Source organism: Tenrec ecaudatus, chromosome 4 (assembly GCF_050624435.1).
Source record: "Tenrec ecaudatus isolate mTenEca1 chromosome 4, mTenEca1.hap1, whole genome shotgun sequence".
Lineage (NCBI taxonomy): Eukaryota > Metazoa > Chordata > Mammalia > Afrosoricida > Tenrecidae > Tenrec > Tenrec ecaudatus.
Genome location: NC_134533.1, coordinates 126,158,920 through 126,176,575, shown reverse-complemented (window position 1 = coordinate 126,176,575; position 17,656 = coordinate 126,158,920). Strand labels below are relative to the sequence as shown.

Genomic DNA, 17,656 nt, shown 5'->3' with positions numbered 1-17,656 from the left:
CAGACTTAAGGGCCCTATCGCAGGGCATACAGTGACTACAGAGTGGAAGACAAAACAGATGACTGGGACCAATTAAAAACAAAACACTTATGCACATCAAAATACTTTCTCAAGAGTACATTAAGAGGTTATATATTGGGGAAAAAAATCTTTACCAATGACATAACAGGCAAGGGACTTATCACTAAAATCTATAGAATTCTGCAATACCTTGATAAGAATAAAATAATCTAACTAAAAGGTGGGCAAAAGTCCTGAACAAAAAGTTCATCAAAATTACCCTCAAATTGAGAACAAACACATGGAAAATGCTCATGACTACTAGCCATCGGAAAAGCAATACCTAAAACAACTGGCAACAGGAATACCATACGATCCAGCAATACCTGTACTTGTATATACCTCCATGTTCACTGCAGCACAATACAGAATATCAAGAAGCCGAAAACAGACCAAATTCCTCTCAGTAGAAGAATGGAGAAAGAAACTGGTACTCACAAAAAATGGGATACTATGCAGCCCTAGAAAAACAACAATGAAACCATGAAACATGTCAAGACCATTATTCTAAGTTGTTAGTCTATCACAAAAGATAAATATCATGTAAGCCCACTACTATAAGGACAGACACTAAGACAAAGGCAAGCTTTTGCTATGAGGTCATGTAATCTTCTCATTGGGTCTCTCGAGCAATGAGGCAGACAATCTGCCTACCATCCAGGATAACCCCCTCTATATGTAGATCTTAAAAACCACTTCGAGAGAGGAGGCATCACCTCAGCTGGGGTCAGTTTTTCAAGATGTGGGGAGAGAGAACATTCAGTTGCTGCCATACAAATTTGTGATAAGGTGCCACCAACAGCCACTCCTACCAGAGTGATAAGGAAACCTTACTGAAAATTCAAGTCAAGATGTGGGGAGGGCAAAATATGTTTCGGAGAAGGAAATTACATTTTTGTTGGTAGCAGGATGAAAAACCATTCCATTTGGAAAAGATGTTTAACAATACTTATATAGAACCCAAAGGGAAAATTGTCTTGTACTATATGCTCCTAATTGGATACTTTTGACTTATGCAGCCGTTGGCGAACCAGGCTGTGTGATATAGATAACTGGGACTTTACACTCTTCTTTTGATATGCACAATATCCTTCATAGGCCATACCAGAAGGAGTCGATGTAGAAACCCCACTAAGTGAACCAAGTTTTATCTCAAACTCACCTGTAGCCCTGGTACTTAAGGCTGAAACTCTCTAGTATGAGAAAAGGCAGAGGACTGCTGTCACAGGGGCATAGAACTGGTGGTCACTGGCCTTTGGTTTGGATCTCTTGCCTTGAGGTTGCCCTATGAATGTTGAGCCAGGACTGCCATACACTTAACTCATACACTTACTATTTTAATACCCTTCTTGCTTTAGTATAATATGTATCTGGTAGTGTATCTCTGTTATTGTGAATGCATATTATTGAAAGTTTTGCCCTAACACCAACCCTCATTGTGTAGTGTTCAGTCACTTAGTAGTTTAACCTATAGAAGTCAACAATTCATGCATTTCACTCTGTAGTTGGTGTGTACTTGTATAATTTCCCTTCTTTCAATAATGTTTTCAATTCTATACCATTAGTTAAATTTATGGCAATATTAATCAAATTTTCTTATGACCCAGGGAGATGATTAATAATGTTCTCTAACACAAAATGACAATGATTCTCTAAAGTGAACCAGAAACATATACACCATAAATCTATGAATGCATTTGGGGCTCACACTTAATTTTAGCCCCAATCAAAGAATAAGTTCTTATGACAGGGGTCTGCTTGATGCTCACCCTCACGAAGAGACCACTGAAGATATTGGTGCTACAACAAAGTGTGGTGAAAAACTAGAAAGTGCCTGGCTATCAGAAAGAATAGTCTGGGGTATTCCAGGCTTGTCTTTAAATAACAGTCATCTGAGTGAGGGGTAAATCAGCCCTCACAGAAGCACACCAGTGTGTGTGATCCATGGATTGTGAAAAATAAAATCCAAATCCAAAAGAGGGAAATCCAGAGCTTAAAATGTGAACACCTGGTTTGCAAACGGCTATGGATGACAGTTGAAGCCCAACACCCAATTGCAGGGTCCTCTGATTATAGGTGAGAGATGTGAACAGGTGTGTTATCAGACAGAGAACACTGTAAAGTTGATTATAGCAAAAAGTAATTAGGTTGACATGTAATAGCTTATCATTTGATCTCCCCTTTGACCCATTCTAAAGTTGTTTCTGTTAATTTTTTTTTATTTAAAAAGTGAAGGGGAAGTAAACGTGGATTTAGCCTTTGATAAATGCCCTTTGTTGACAGAGTAGGGATATGAATAATCTTGTTACCAGACAGAATACATTAGAAAGTAGATTATGGCAGATGCAGTTAGGTTCAATTTTAGCCCCTTTTTATTTTAATTCCCCTTTGATGCATTTTAAATTTGTTCTAGTATTTAATATTTTCTGCTTCCCTTTTGATTGAAGTTTTTGTTTTACTTTGGGATTGTCATTGTTAAAAAATTTTTCTTTTTAAATATGAAATCCAGGATAGGTAAATCTATGGAGACTGTAACTGACAGGGAAAGTTGGAGAGAAATGGAGAGCTAATAATAGTGAGTTCAAGAAGGAAAAAAAGTTCTAAAATTAATTGTGGTGATGACCGTATAATTCATTGTAAGATAAACTATTACATTGTATGATTTATGAATTAATGCTAATAACACTGTTAAGTATATATTTAATGGCCACAGTACCTATGAATAGAGAACTAGTTTTGCAAATCATACTGAATATTATGCAGCAACAAAAATCAAGTACAAACCTATCTATCTATCTATCTATCCATATTTCTGGAAGGCACATAAAAATTGGTTAGCAGTCATTATCACCCACTGGAGAATGGAAATGGCTTAGGGACAGAGAAGACATCGTTTCACATTTCATCTTATTTATCTCCCATTTTTATTGAAATTATATACTACTTTATAATTCAATACAAGGTCATTGTTAGGGAAATATTTCAAACAAATAAATGTTGCTATAAATAATTTTATTTTTGGAACATTGCCAAATTGTTGCTTTCTTTATTGAATTAATGGATATGTACTTAATTATGAAAGATACCATGTTAAAATAAAAATTTTGCTGGAATTAACTTTCTTCTTGCTATCTATGTATTCCTACAATATTCTTTTGGATATATCAAAGTGCAGGGGTGGAATCCAACCTGTTAATCAGGACATGGCCCGAGGATGCCTCTGTGGAGGTGTGACCTTCTTAAAATGGAGGAATGGAAACATCTCTCTCTTTCTCTCTCTCTCTCTCTCTTTCCCTTCACCTTTCTGCTTACTGGGACTCTGCCATGCACCCTGAGAGCTGCCATGTTTCCACTGACCTTGGATCCCCATGACTCTGCACCCACCAGCTTGTGATCTTCCTCCATGTGATGTCATTGCATGTGGTTTTCTGAGTCTAAAGAAGGACTGATAGACTAGAATCAGACTTATGGACTTGAGGGGGCCTGGGTCTTATTGATATATAATTACTGCTTTATTTTCCTCCTACAGTTTTATTGACATATAATTCAAATAACATACAATTCAGTAGTTAGATCACATTAAGAAAAGTTGTACAAAAATCACTAGTTTTAAAACATTTTCTTCATTCTTGTACTCATTGTTATTAGCTCATTTCCCACAACCTCACCTGCCATACCCCCCAAGAAACCATAATGCATAGATATACCAATCCTATATTTCATACAGAAAAACATTAAAAAAACAAATACCAACAAACTAACAAGAATAACAAAGTAAAGAGATAAAAAATTCCATCAATAGCAGATGTTGTAAGATATGAATATAATAACAATACTTTATAATTTTCCAAGGATTCGTGAGGGTGGGAGGGGAGGGGAGGGAGGAAATAAAGGAGGAGCTGATACACAGGGCTCAAGTAGAAAGAAGATGTTTTGCAAAGGATGATGGCAACATATGTACACATGTGCTTGACATAATGGATATATAGATTCTTATGAGAGCTATAAGAGTCCCATATAAAATGATTGAAAAACAAAACAAAAAACTTCCATCAAAAAGAAATCAGAAAATATTGAACAAATTTAAATGTTTGATAAGGGAGATTAAATGATAGGGTTGCTAAATTTTAATCTAACTATATCTGCAACCATCCACTGTCCAATGCCTCACGCATGTTGGTGAGGCTGTTCCTCTCCCAGGTCCATGGCCAGAGCATTCATCAGGAGCTTTTCCAGGCATATTTCCCATTCAGTTTTTTTTCTTTTTAAACTGAAAATAGCTTTAAAATGGATCAAAGGGAGATCAAATGATAAGATATTACATTTTAACCTAACTACTTCTTCCATACTCGACATTAGAATGCTCTCCGTCTGATAACAGGGCTATTCAAATCCCTCAACTATGATCAGAGGGGAATCACTGGAGCGAAATCCACGTGTGGACCCTGAAAATGGATTGCGAGCTTCTACTGTCATCTGTGGCTTTCTGCAAACTAAGTGTTCACTTTTTAAGCTCTGATGCAATTCTCTCCTTCAGATTTGGATGATATTATTTACAATTCTTGGCTCACACAGGCTGGTGTGCTTCTTAGTGCTTCTAGGTGAGGACTAAGTTGATACCTCATTTAGCTGCTGTGTGAAGACAAGCCTTTAAGACCCCCGACACTGGTCCTTCTGATAGCTGGGCATTATCCGATTTTTAAACCACACTTTGCTTTACCACCTATACTTTCAGTGATCTCTTCATGAGGGTGAGCATCAAGCAGAGCCCTGTCATAAGAACTTGTTCTTAGATTGGGACTAAAATGGCGTGAGCCCTAAATCCATTCATATAGCTCTAGTTTACATATGTGTCTGATTCATCCTCTGAGGAAGTGACTCTCCCTTCAAGTCAATGCTGACTCAAAGCGACCCTATAGAGCAGGGTTGAGCTGTCTCTGTTGAGTCTCAGAGCCTGAAAATCTTCACAGGAATGGAAAGCATCATCTTTCCCCTGTAGAGCTGGATGCTGGTTTCAAAATGTTGACCTTGTGGTTAGCAGCCCCAAACATAACCACTACACATTTATAGTGTCATTAATTTAGCCAATTTTAATTCTTGACACACATCTATGTATAACAAAGTTTTATAATTACTTCTTGATATAAAGCTTTTTGTTATATATAGATGTGTGTCAATGGTTTTGTTTCTTTACACAACCCAGCCTCACACAAAGGCCTTAATCTTTAGAATGTGCTTAAATTCTGCATCACTATCAGCAAACAAGGTTGTGTCATCTGCATATCACTGGTTGTTAATAAGCCTCCCTCCAGACCTGAGACCACATTCTTCTTTATATAGTCCAGCTTCTTAGATTATTTGCTCAGCACACAGATGGAGGAAGTATGATGAAAGGATACAACCCTAAATAAACCACATTCTCTTGTTCTGTCAGCACAGATAACCTCTTGATCCATGTACAGGTTCTGCATGAGCATGATGAAATGTTCTGGAATACCCATTATTCTCAATGTTATTGTTTGTTATGATCCACACAGCTATATGCCTCTGCATAGTCAATAAAAAAGTAAACATCTTTCTGGCTTTCTCTGCTTCAACCAAAATCCATCTGACATCAGCAATGATATCCCTCATGCCATACCTTCTTCCGCATCCAGCTTACTTTCTGGCCATTCCCTGTCAATGTACTGCTGTTAACTGTTGGATGATATTCAAGAAAAGTTTACTTCCATGTGATATTAATGATATTCTTTGGAATGGGTGCCAATACAGATTTGTAAGTTGGATATGTAGCTGTCTACCATATTTCTTGGCATAGTTGAATGAGTGCTTCCGGGCTTCAAAAGCTTGTCGATAATTTTTTATTGACATTCCATCAATTCCTGGACCCTTTTTTATTACTAATGCCTTCAAGTACAGCTTGGCCTTTTTCCTTTGGTATAATTGGTTTTGGAATGCCAACCAATTATTTTCGGCACAGTCACTTTGTGTATCCCTCCCATCTAGTTCACGCTCCCGTAGCACTCAATATCCTGACCATCCACCAACTCCTTCGACAGTACACAACTCAAGGCTTAAGTTTTTCCTCAGTTCTTTCCAATGGAGATAAGGTGAGTGTGTTCTTCCTTTTGGTTTCCTAACTCCACGCCCTACACATTTTACGATAGTACTTACTAGAATACTTTGCTGTATCTTCTAGAGCTACCCTTTGACGTTTTGTTCAGCTCTTTCACTTCAGTACTTCTTCCATTTGCTTTATGTACTCTAAGGTCAAGAGCTAGTTTCCCTGCCACCTAGTTCACAATTAAAAAAAAAAAAAAGCAAGTTTCAGGGTCTCTTCTGATATCCACTTCCATGTTTCTTTCTTTTTAGTGACCTTTTGCTGTCTTCATGTATGTTCTTGATGGCATCCTGTCATCAGGTCTGTCATTAATGCTGAGTGTGTCAAATATGTTTTTGAGATGTTCTTGAAATTCACCTGGGATATGCTCAAGATAATTTTTCATCTTCAACTTACATATGAACAATTTCAGAGTCTACTCTTGTTTTCTTTTGGCTGCTAACATTGAACTTCTTTACCATTTCTTCTCACAGACATAGTCAATTTGATCCCTGTATTCTGTATGGCCAGGTCCATATGTACTCACCCTTATGTTGTAAAAAAAAAAAAAAAAGGTATTTGCAGCAGAGATATCATTGGTCCTGAAAAATTTTATCATACAATCTCAAGCTTCATTTCTATTATCAAGGCTATATTTCACAACTACTCTTTCTACATCTTTTCCCCTCAACTTTCACATTCCAAACACCAATAATTATTCATGTATCTTAATTGCAGGTTTGATCAATTTTAGACTGAAGAAGTTGTAGGATTCCTCAATTTATTTATCAACAGCTTTATTTCCCTAAAAAAGCTGGACTGACAAAGATAGCTATAACAATCAGCTCAAACAAGAACAATCGTGAGGATGGTGCAGGACCAGGTAGTGTTCCATTCTGTTGTACATGAGTTAGTACCAATTTGGTGGCACCTAACAGCAGCAGCAGTAGCAACTTTAGCGTTAAATGCATAAATCTGAATAACAGTTGTATTAACTGGATCTCCTTAATTGCATGGAAAGAGATCATCCTAACACAGACAGCATTATACTTCAAGATAGATTTTAAAATGAAGTTTTTGATAATCAATTGGATACCATTCCCCTGAATTTGATATTCCCAGCATAGTAAATCATTATTATTCAAAATGGCCAAAACCAGTCTACTTCAGATCATTAATGCCTAGAATATCAATCTTTATGCATCTCATTTCATTTTTTACTCCCAGTGTTCTTAGTTTCACACTTCATATAGTTCACTTTTAATTTAGTAAGTGTGGTAGTTATATACTTTCATGCCAACTTGATAAATAAGTGTAGGGGTGGAGTCTAGCCTATCAATTGGGTCACAGCTTATGATGCATCCTTGTAGGCAGGGCCCTCTAATGAGAATTCTGGGAACTTCCTCTCTTTCTCTGTAGAGGTAGTCCACACTCTCTCTCTGCTTCACCTTCCTGTTGACAAGCCACGTGGAGCCACGCTGAGACCTAAGCAAGCATTGTGGTTGAGACCTGTGCCAACCCTGTGATGCTGCCACTGCCATTAGATCCACAAAGCTTTTCACCCACTGCTCGATGACCTTCCTGCATTCCGCATCACTGCATGTGGCTGCATGAGTCTGAAGAGAGATTTATGGACTAGCATGGGACTTCCAAACTAATATCACACTTATGGACTTGATCTGGACTGGGCTGGGATGTTTTCTTGATATACAATTACTGTTTGATATAAAGCTCTTACATATATACAAGGGGGTATCCCAAAAAATAATTAATGAAAAAGTTCCCCTGGGCAGAGCTCTCGAAGTCCACATTTTTCCCACTAGGCAAGCATCAAGCAACTCACTCTGAGTTAATGCACCCAGAGGCATCGCCTGTGAAGGTTTTCTCTGGTCACAGTGAATTTTTTCACAAAAGCAGTTTCATTCAAACTTCATTTTTTTGTGATGGCCAATTTAAGAAAACAGCGTGTGGCTATGACATTTTGTTTCCTGCTTGGGACCAATGCTGCAGAAACTGTTGCGATGCTGAACACATCTTACTAGGAAAAACTCAAGTGTAAAGGTGATTTTCTTGTTTCAAACAAAGTGAAATGTCTATTGATGACAAACTTTGTTCTGGACATCTGTCAACTTACCGAATGGACGAAAATGTTGACAAAATTCATGCACTTTTGCTCAGAGACTGACAATGGACCATTGAAGAGATGGGGAAGTTATCTGGGCTATCTTGAGGTAGGTTCAGTAAATTTTAAAAGAAGATTTGGGAATGAGAAAGGTCACGGCAAAATTTGTGCTTTTGGGTTCTGATTGACCAGGGAAAAAAGCATCCAGTGGAAATATGCTGTACTTTGCAAGAACAGCTCTGAAGCAACCCAGAGTTTTTTGTTTTTTTTTCAAAGGCCATTACTGGTGATAAGACATGGTGCTATTTTTACGCCCTTGAAAGAAACCATCAGTCAAGCCAATGGAAGACAACATCGTTAACTCACACACACACAAAAAAAACCAAACCAAACCAAAAAAATAAACTCCTCAAATGAAATCAAAGATCAAGACAATGCTCATTTGGTTTTTAGAAGTTGGTGGGGGAGGGGGATGGAAAGTGCATTTGGAGTTAATTCCAGCATGCCAGACTGTTAATCAACCTTTCTATTTAGAGTTTCTGAAATGATTGTGTAACAGTGTGGGGAAAAAAAGCCTGATTTGTGGCAGACGGGGGACAGGCTTTGCCACCATGAGAATGCACCTGTTCATGCAGCCATCTCAGCACACCAGTTTGTGGCAAAAACAGCATGCCTATTTTGCTCCACGCATCTTAGTCACCTGACCTCCTCCGTCCAACTTCTTTTTATTTCCGTGAATGAACAGGGACATGAAATGACAGCAATTTGACCATGGAGAAGAGGTGAAGAAAAAAAATGAGAGAAGTGCTGTCAGCCATCCAAACGGATGAGTTTGAAAAATGTTTCTAAGAATGGAATTGCAGATTTGACAAATGTATTAAGTGTAATGGAGAGTATTTTGAAGGTGATAAGGTTGGTTTGTAAAAAAATTAATACATAATTTTGAAAAACAAATTCCAGTTATTTTTTGGGTACCTCTCATATAGATAAGTGTCCTTGGATTAGTTTCTGTAGTCAGCCGGTCAAACACAGTAATGAATGGCTGGTGTTGCCTCACACCCCATTAGCAAATGAAGGTTCCAAAAGCTTTATTCTGTCCATATCATTATTACTATTTTTAGGAGGCAACTCTCTCCCAGTTCTAGTCTGAGTGTCTTCTAAATGGAGTGGCTCTTCATCTGGCAATATATCTGACAGCATTTTGATGCTATTCATGATGTTTTCAGTGGCTGATTTCTCAGAAGGGACAGCACATTTCTTATTCATATTCTGTTCTTATTCAGAAAGCTCCACTGAAACCTAATCACCTTGGGTGACCCTAGAGGTATTTAAAATACCTTCTGGCAGCATGCAAGCCATGGAAGTATGAAAAACTGACAGCGATGTGGTGAATTAAATGTACACATTCATATAATTCACCCCCAGAAATTTTGTGTAAAAAGTCTGGTTAGGGTCTAAAGTCTATTTTGTTTTGTTTTTTAAGCTGTCTAAATAATCTAGATGTGGATAATTGATGGGACTAGAAGGCCTCGAGTAACTACACAATCTGTGGTTCTTTATAGAACCTACCTGTTATGTAACATAGGCTCAGAAGCATGTGTGTCTTTTGGTCAATATTATCCTACTGGTTAAGCAATTGTGGTCAGAATCCCTCTTAATGTTTACAACTTTCTGATGACTGCTGATTATAAAGATATTAACCATGTCCCCAAATAGGTAATAGGTCTGTGTCTTAATGGGCTTTTGAGAAGGTAGGTGAGATGAAAAGAACCAAGTGAAGAAATCTGGGCTGACAGATTCATAAATGGCCAGTAGTATCAGGAAAGTAAAATAATGGCTCCCCAAAGTCCATACTCTGCTCTAATCCCTAGAACTCTGAACATATTATGTTACTTGACAAGAGGGAATTAATATTGTAAATGAAATTATTTTACTAATCTGAAGATCATAAAATAAGCTTAACCTTGCAGCTTCAGGGTAATCACATAAAGCTGTTGTTGATGTGTTATAATACAGTCAAGCTGCTCAGAGAGGTTTTCTTGGCTGTAATCTTTATAGAAATATAACACTTAAGTTTCAGGTAGTAGAATTACACTTATAATGTGGAAGTGAGGCAAGACAGTCTCCACAGTTCTTGTTGGTTTTTAAGATGGAAGGCAGCCACAAACCAGAGTGAAGATAGCCTCCAACGGGTTGAAAGAAATGGATTCTTCACCTTGCAGCTCTAATAGAAACACCCCTTCGACAATTTGATTTTAATCTAGTGAGGTCCATTTCACATTCATTATCCAGAATTGCAAGAATAAAACATCTGTGGTAGCTTAAGCCATGAAAGGCATGGTAATTTGTTACATCAGAGGTAAGAAGCCAAAAATATAGCAACAATTAACTACCTAAAAAGAAAGCAGATTTTTTTTCTTACCTATATCCATTGGCCATTCTGACTTTAATCTGTCCATGCTACCCTGATGCAGTTGCCCATCCAAGGGTATTTCTATTTGTTGATCTGATAATTTCCCTGTACTGACAGATCTGAAAAGAACAGCGATATTAATAATTGAAAAGTACATTTAACAATGAGTTCCTTGACAACTATAATATCGTATCACTTTATTGTGATGTTGATTATTGGTTTAGCTGTGAAGAATTTTTCTGTCTTCATGTTAAAGGGTAGTCTATACTGAAGACTACAGTGTCTGGTCTTTTATTAATTAAGTACTTCAAGTCCTCTTCACTTTCAGCAAAGTTGAATCATCTATGTATTGCAGGTTGTTAACAAGATATCCTCCAATTTTGATGCTACATTCTTCCCCATTGACTGTAGCTTCTCACAATACACACTGGTGAAAGGAAACAACTTTTATGCACACTTTTTTCCTAATAAGCAACATCAGGATAAACATACAAATATTAAAGATATCAAAGATTTACAATGAACATCCAGGGAAGCAGCATCAAAGAAATTCAACGATGTATTACACTGCTGGAAAAGACCTCTTTAAAGTGTTCAAATACAAATGTGTCTCTTTGAGGACTTCGGTGCACCTGACCCAACCCTTCGTATTTTCAATTGCTCCATATGCATGTGAAAGTTGGACAGTAACTAAAGCAGATCAGAAAAGAACTGGTGCCTTAGAATTGTGCTTTTGACAAAGAATATTGAATATTTGAGGAATTGCTAAAAGAACAAACACATCTAAATGGGCGAAGTACAATCAGAATGCTCTCCATAAATTAGGATGGAGAGACTTCATCTCACGTACTTTGGACGTTTTATTAGGAGGGCCTAGTCCCTGGAGAAGGACATCATGCTTGGTAGAATAGAGGGTCAGAATAAAAGAAAAAAGACTTTCAACAAGATAGACTGACACAGTGTCTTAAACATAACTATTGTTATGAAGATGGCATAGGATTTGGCAGTGTTTTGTTCTGTTACACATAAGTTCTCCCCCCGCCTCCCCCAGCAATACATAAGTTCTTTATGAACTGACTCAATAGCTTCTTGGCCGATGAACAAGTAAAACTGGCTACTTTGGGGCATGTATCAGGCTAAAGGAGTTTGGTCAAGCAAGGCAGAGGCCAAGTGACCACATGGTTGAGACGCCAAGGACCACAGAAACATGCCTGCCAGCACAGCCGAAAAGAGGTTCTATAGACAAAAGAATTGTAGTCTTAACAATTTGTAAACTGTTTATTTAAGTAATAAATTCCATAACCTCAGTATTGTTTGTAAGTTCTGTGTGGCCACTGCAATGGATTATGAATGCAGCAGAGATATAGAGTGCCAAGGAAGAGATGGTTGGTGTCAGAATAAGTTAAAGAAGGTTGGAGAGTGGCGGTATATCTGAACTCTGCCTCATAAAAATTATCATTGGGCAGATATAGATTTGAGTGTCCTCTATTTTCTCTTTAATAGGCATTTACTTAAAGGTACCTAACAACAATACACCTAAAAAAGAATCTACATATTTAAATATAATGGCTGACTTAAGCAAAGCTATGAAAGGGTTAGTGAGAAGCCAGGAAACAAAGGGACAAAAAATATAGAACAAAAAATTCAGGGTAGGGGTAAACTTCAATAACCAAAATAAAAAGTATAAGCAGAATATTCAAGGGAGGTAGAGTTCTTCATTTATAGTTATAGGAAGCATCTGCGGTTTTCAGAGACTCTAAAGAAACAGTTCATATCATGGACCATAAGTCAAGAACCAGTTAGTTCCGGGGAGGGAGGTGGGGGGGGGTAAGGAAGTTGTTTTAACTAACCCAGGGACAAGGGAACAACATGGGATCCAAATTGGTGGTGAGGGGGGAGTGGCAGGCCTGGTAGGGAATGATCAAGGGTAAGGTTACATAAAGAAGAGGTATAGCTGTAACCCAGGTGGGGATGGAGCATGAGAGTGGGGCAGGAGGAAAGTCAAGGGAAATAGAGGAAAGAGCTAGGAGTCAAAGGGCATTTACAGAGGTCTAGACAAAGACATGTACATGAAAATATATATATATATATATATGGATGGCAAAATAGATCTATGTGTCTGTATTTACAGGTTTAGTATTAAGGTGGCGGAAGGACCTTGGGCCTCTACTCAAGCACTCCCTCTACTCAAGCACTCCCTCAATGCATGAATACTTTCTTCTATTAAATTGGAATTCAATGATGCTCACCCTCCCGACACAACTGCTGAAGCCAAAGGGGGTGAACAAGTAAATGTGGTAAAGAAAGCTGATGGTGCCTGGCTATCAAAAGAGATAGTGTCTGGGGTCTTAAAGGCTTGAAGATAAACAAGCGGCCATCTAGCTCAGAAGCAACAAAGCCCACATGGAAGAACACACCAGCCTGTGTGATTACGTGGTCCCGAAGGGATGAGTTATCAGGCATCAAAGAACAAAAAATCATATCATTGACTGCACACCTCCATGATCCGATCGCCGAAGACAAACGGGTGCATAAGCAAATGTGGCGAAGACAGCTGATGGTGCCTGGCTATCAAAAGAGATAGTGTCTGGGGCCTTAAAGGCTTGAAGGTGAACAAGCGGCCATCTAGATCAGAAGTAACAAAGCCCACATGGAAGAAGCACACCAGCCTGTGCGATCACGGGGTGCCAAAGGGATCAGGTATAAGGCATCATCAAAAAAAAATCTTACCATAGTGAATGCAGGGGAAAGTGCAGAGTGGAGACCCAAAGCCCATTTGTCGGCCACTGGAGATCCCCTCACAGAGGGGTGCAGGGGAGGAGATGAGTCAGTCAGGGTGTGATGTAGCACTGATGAAGAATACATCTTTCCCCCAGTTCCTAAATGCTTCCCCCTCCCCAACTACCATGATCCGGATTCTACCTTGCAAGTCTGGATAGAGCAGAGGTTGTACACTGGGGCATATAGGAGCTGGAGGCACAGGGAATCCAGGGCGGATGATACCTTCAGGACCAGGGGTGTGAGGGGCGATACTCGGAGAGTAGAGGGTGAGTGGATTGGAAAGGGGGAACCGATTACTACATGTGACCTCCTCCCTGGGGAACAGACAACAGGGAAGGGGGTGGAGGGAAACGCCGGATAGGGCAAGATACGACAAAATAATAATCTACAAAGTATCAAGGGCTCATGAGGGAGGGGAGAGCGGGGAGGGAGGGGAGAAAAAGAGGACCTGATGCAAAGGGCTTAAATGGAGAGCAAATGCTTTGAAAATGATTAGGGCAAAGAATGCACAGATGTGCTTTATGCAATTGATGTATGTATGTGTATGGATTGTGATAAGAGTTGTATGAGCCCCTAATAAAATGTTTTTTTAAAAAAAGAAAGAGTCTCTTACCTGCCAAATAATGTCTTGTTCTGCTGTTCAGGCTTTTGCTTCTCATCAACTTGCCCTGAGAGACAACGAGAGCATGCCTGTGGCTGATTCTCAACTCTAGAATGGCCTTCCGCTGGCTCCTGATGAGTGACCAAGGCTAACAGGTTGGAAGATGCTTGTGTTTTAGGGATTTCGAAAGGAGCTATGGTCTAAAGAAACATGTAAAATAGTTAATAATAATGCAAAAAATGTGCAGAACTGTCAGGCTGTAAGGTACAATAATCAAGAGTATATATTGTGAAGTTAAGCAGTCGTGGACTTAAACATTAGCATTTTTACTTAGAGCATGTGTGACCATGGGCAGTGGGTCTATGTCTCAATTTCTTTTTCTGTTTATTAGGGACAATAATATAATGTTCTTTGGATGATAAAGTAGAATAGTGCATATAAAGCACTCAGTAAATAAAAGTCTTAACACTGGGCCTGGCACATAGCAAGTGCTAATGAAATTATAACTATTCTCATCATGAATCCTTTCCATAAAGTACTATACTAGTTCATGACCTACAAAAGGGTTTAACCAACACACCTTAGTAGGAGAGCCAATGATTGTTGGTAAAGGCGTTTTAAAGAACCAGTCAGAACTCCGTGGAGAGGATCCCATGTGCTTGGTGGGAGAGGCTCCCAGGCTTCCAGGACGACTGTGCTGAGGGGTATAGCTGTACCCAGCTGTGGCACGAGAGAGGCACACAGGGTCAGAGTACTGCTTTCTGAGCTTCTGCTTGTTCTGATAGATGTCGGTGAGGGTGGGAGTGATCTGCAGTCTAGCACCCAGTAAGAGAGATTGTGGTGACTGAATCTGTGGTGCTGAAGAACCTACCAAGAAAATGAATGCAATATTACCTCAAAGTGAAGAAGCACATGGTAAATATCTTAGAAGAAAAAATTTTTAATGAGCATTTTAATGAAATGCCTTGGTTTTCATGAGGTATCCTACAAATTGTTTACTTAGTATAAAACTCAGTTGTAAAAAAAAAACCAACACTAAGTTCTGGCATCCTGTATAAAACAATAATAAATTCATTATCATTGGTATTCTCAGAAGATGGAATTTTCATGATGCTAGGTAGATCAGCTGTATAAATCAGTAGCTCCCAAACAACTCAGATTATGGTAAAGAGTGATTCATACCAGAGAGAAAAATAAAATTAATGGTTGGGGTTAATAAAAATAAATGTCTGTATTGAATGATTTCTACTTCATAATAGTATGCAGACACAGTAACTAAAACTTTCAAGCTAACTCAGAATAACCTCCATTCAAATAAAGCAAATTTCAAAACCATATAAAATAAATGTACAGGAAAAGATTAGAGATCACCTTTGCTATATTTTATTTTGTTTTGTTTAAAAATAAGCATATGGTCATTTCAATGATTTTGACAGTTTCATTAGTGAAATATTTGAAATCTTAAATATCTAAGTTCCCAACAAGAAAATATTTGGTCAAAGAATTTCTTGATTCCTAAGGAGATACCGTATGAAGAGCCTCGCAGTAAAGAAGTCTCTTTACTGGCACAAACCTGTTGTAGCCAACCTACGGTTCACTTGAGTTCAAGGTACAGAACTCAGTGGAACTTTTGAAACCCAAACTACCAAATAATATTAAGACACAAAAATATTTGTAGTGACCTAATTATCAATAAAAGTAACACCAACAAGAACTTTAATATTGATCACTTCTGGCTAAATCTCATCCCAAACCTAATGTTTACTCTTTCAGAACTCTATTCTGTCCTTTAGCAAATGAACAAATAGAATTAATGACAAAATACTATGACACAATACAAAATATACAATACTAAAGCTAGAAGGAGATGTCTTTCTAAATGACACAGGGTCCCTTAATAGGCTCACCCCTGAAATACACATACAATAGAATTGTACTAATAACGGTATAATAGTATTAATTACAAATATCTTTTCAGGTATGTCTACAAAGATAAACATATGTATACATGCACATATATATACATACAATATAGCAAATAAGCATTTCTAGTTATTTATCTCATGCACAGGAGCCCTGATGTGGTAGTGTTTATGAGTTAGGTTGCAATCTGCAAGGTCAACAGTTTGAAACCACTGGTGACTGTGTGTGAGAAAGATGGCGTGTTCTACTCCTATAAACAGGCTGGGAAACTCACAGGAACAGTTCTATCCTGTCCTATCAGGTTGCAATGAGTCAATATAGACTTGATGGCAGGGAGTTATTTTTTTATTTGTCTAATGCAAACTAGAACCTTTTACCAAGAATCTAAAATATAGTGTCATGGAGTCCATTCAGACTCATACTGATGCTATATAGGGTGTCTGAGGCTGCAAATCTTTACAGGACTACAAAATCAGGACTTTCTCCCACAGAGCAACTTGTGGATTTAAACTTCTAACCTTGTGCTTACTCGACAGTAACAGCAGGGTTCATTATCAACAATAGCATCATTAAAAATAACAAATTCTTACTCATAAATGAATCAATAAACTCCAAAGAAGGCAATTAGATGTATGATATACTGAAACATGCATACTATACCAAGATTAAAAAAAAACAGGAATGTAAAGGAAAACACCACTCATCCAATTAAATCAAATTATGATTATTAAAACACAAAATAAACTCTCCTACCTGAAGAGTTTCTACTCCTAGATTCATGCACCTGAGGTTGCCCACAGCAGCACTGACAAAGTTGCGCAGGGATGATTCCAACTATGCAAAGATGGGAAAGGAAATAATTCAAAACCAGTAAAAGATGAAGCAAGCAACACATGCATAAACTGCACAGTGCATTATAGTTTACTATATGGTTTACATAATATTTTAATCAGAAAAGATTTAGTTCAAGTAGCATTTAGTAAGCAACTAATGTGCTGGGAGCTAGGGACATAGGATTAGAAAAATATAACAAACATTCACTCTCCTTTGAAACTAGATCATTAATTAGGAAAGCAAGTCACAGAAACCAGTAAATGTCTGAAATAGGTGTTTGTATCAACAGAGTAATAAATGCTTAGTCTTTTGGTAGACCTGGTAAAGCTCAGGTCTTACTCAAAAGAAGCTGCTACCAGGAGCGCAGTAGACTGCCAGCCCAGCTGTTGCCCCTGACTACCCATCACATTCAATTATGTCATGCTTTCCTTGGATTGCTGCAGCCAATGGATGAAACAGCGGGGCCCCAATTCAGACCCAATTAGGCAGGTTTAAAAAAAATGAATTCTAACAGACACCTTAGTTCAGGGAATGCCCTGCCAGTTTGGGCAGTTTTCTTAGAAATGAGGTACAACTTGAGACCTTTCCAGCCCAAATCCCTTTTATACACTTACTTTCTTTACATGTGTTAGTCCCACATTTTTTCTCTGAAGGGTCTTCCTTCCCTCCCTTTAATCTTTCCGATGTTTTTTCCTCTCATAAATCTTTTTAAAATTATTTTTTATATTGGGGTGTTTACAGATATTATAACAATCCATAAATCAAAGGCATCAAGTGAACTTGAACAGATGCTGCCATCATCATTTTCAACTTGAGCCCCTT

At 38.2% G+C, this 17,656-nt stretch overlaps 1 protein-coding gene across 3 annotated transcripts in view; it reads right to left on the bottom strand.

The window, feature by feature from the left end:
* The window catches only part of ULK2 (unc-51 like autophagy activating kinase 2), a 212,393-nt gene that overhangs the window by 51,228 nt on the left and 143,509 nt on the right, over positions 1-17,656 (bottom strand). For all 3 annotated transcript variants that reach the window (XM_075546767.1, XM_075546766.1, XM_075546768.1), the window contains 4 exons: positions 16,754-16,834; positions 14,658-14,944; positions 14,090-14,277; positions 10,705-10,814 (listed from right to left, as the gene is read on the bottom strand). In XM_075546767.1, coding sequence (XP_075402882.1) covers positions 10,705-10,814; positions 14,090-14,277; positions 14,658-14,944; positions 16,754-16,834 — 666 coding nt within the window. The remainder of the gene's footprint in view (positions 1-10,704; positions 10,815-14,089; positions 14,278-14,657; positions 14,945-16,753; positions 16,835-17,656) is intronic.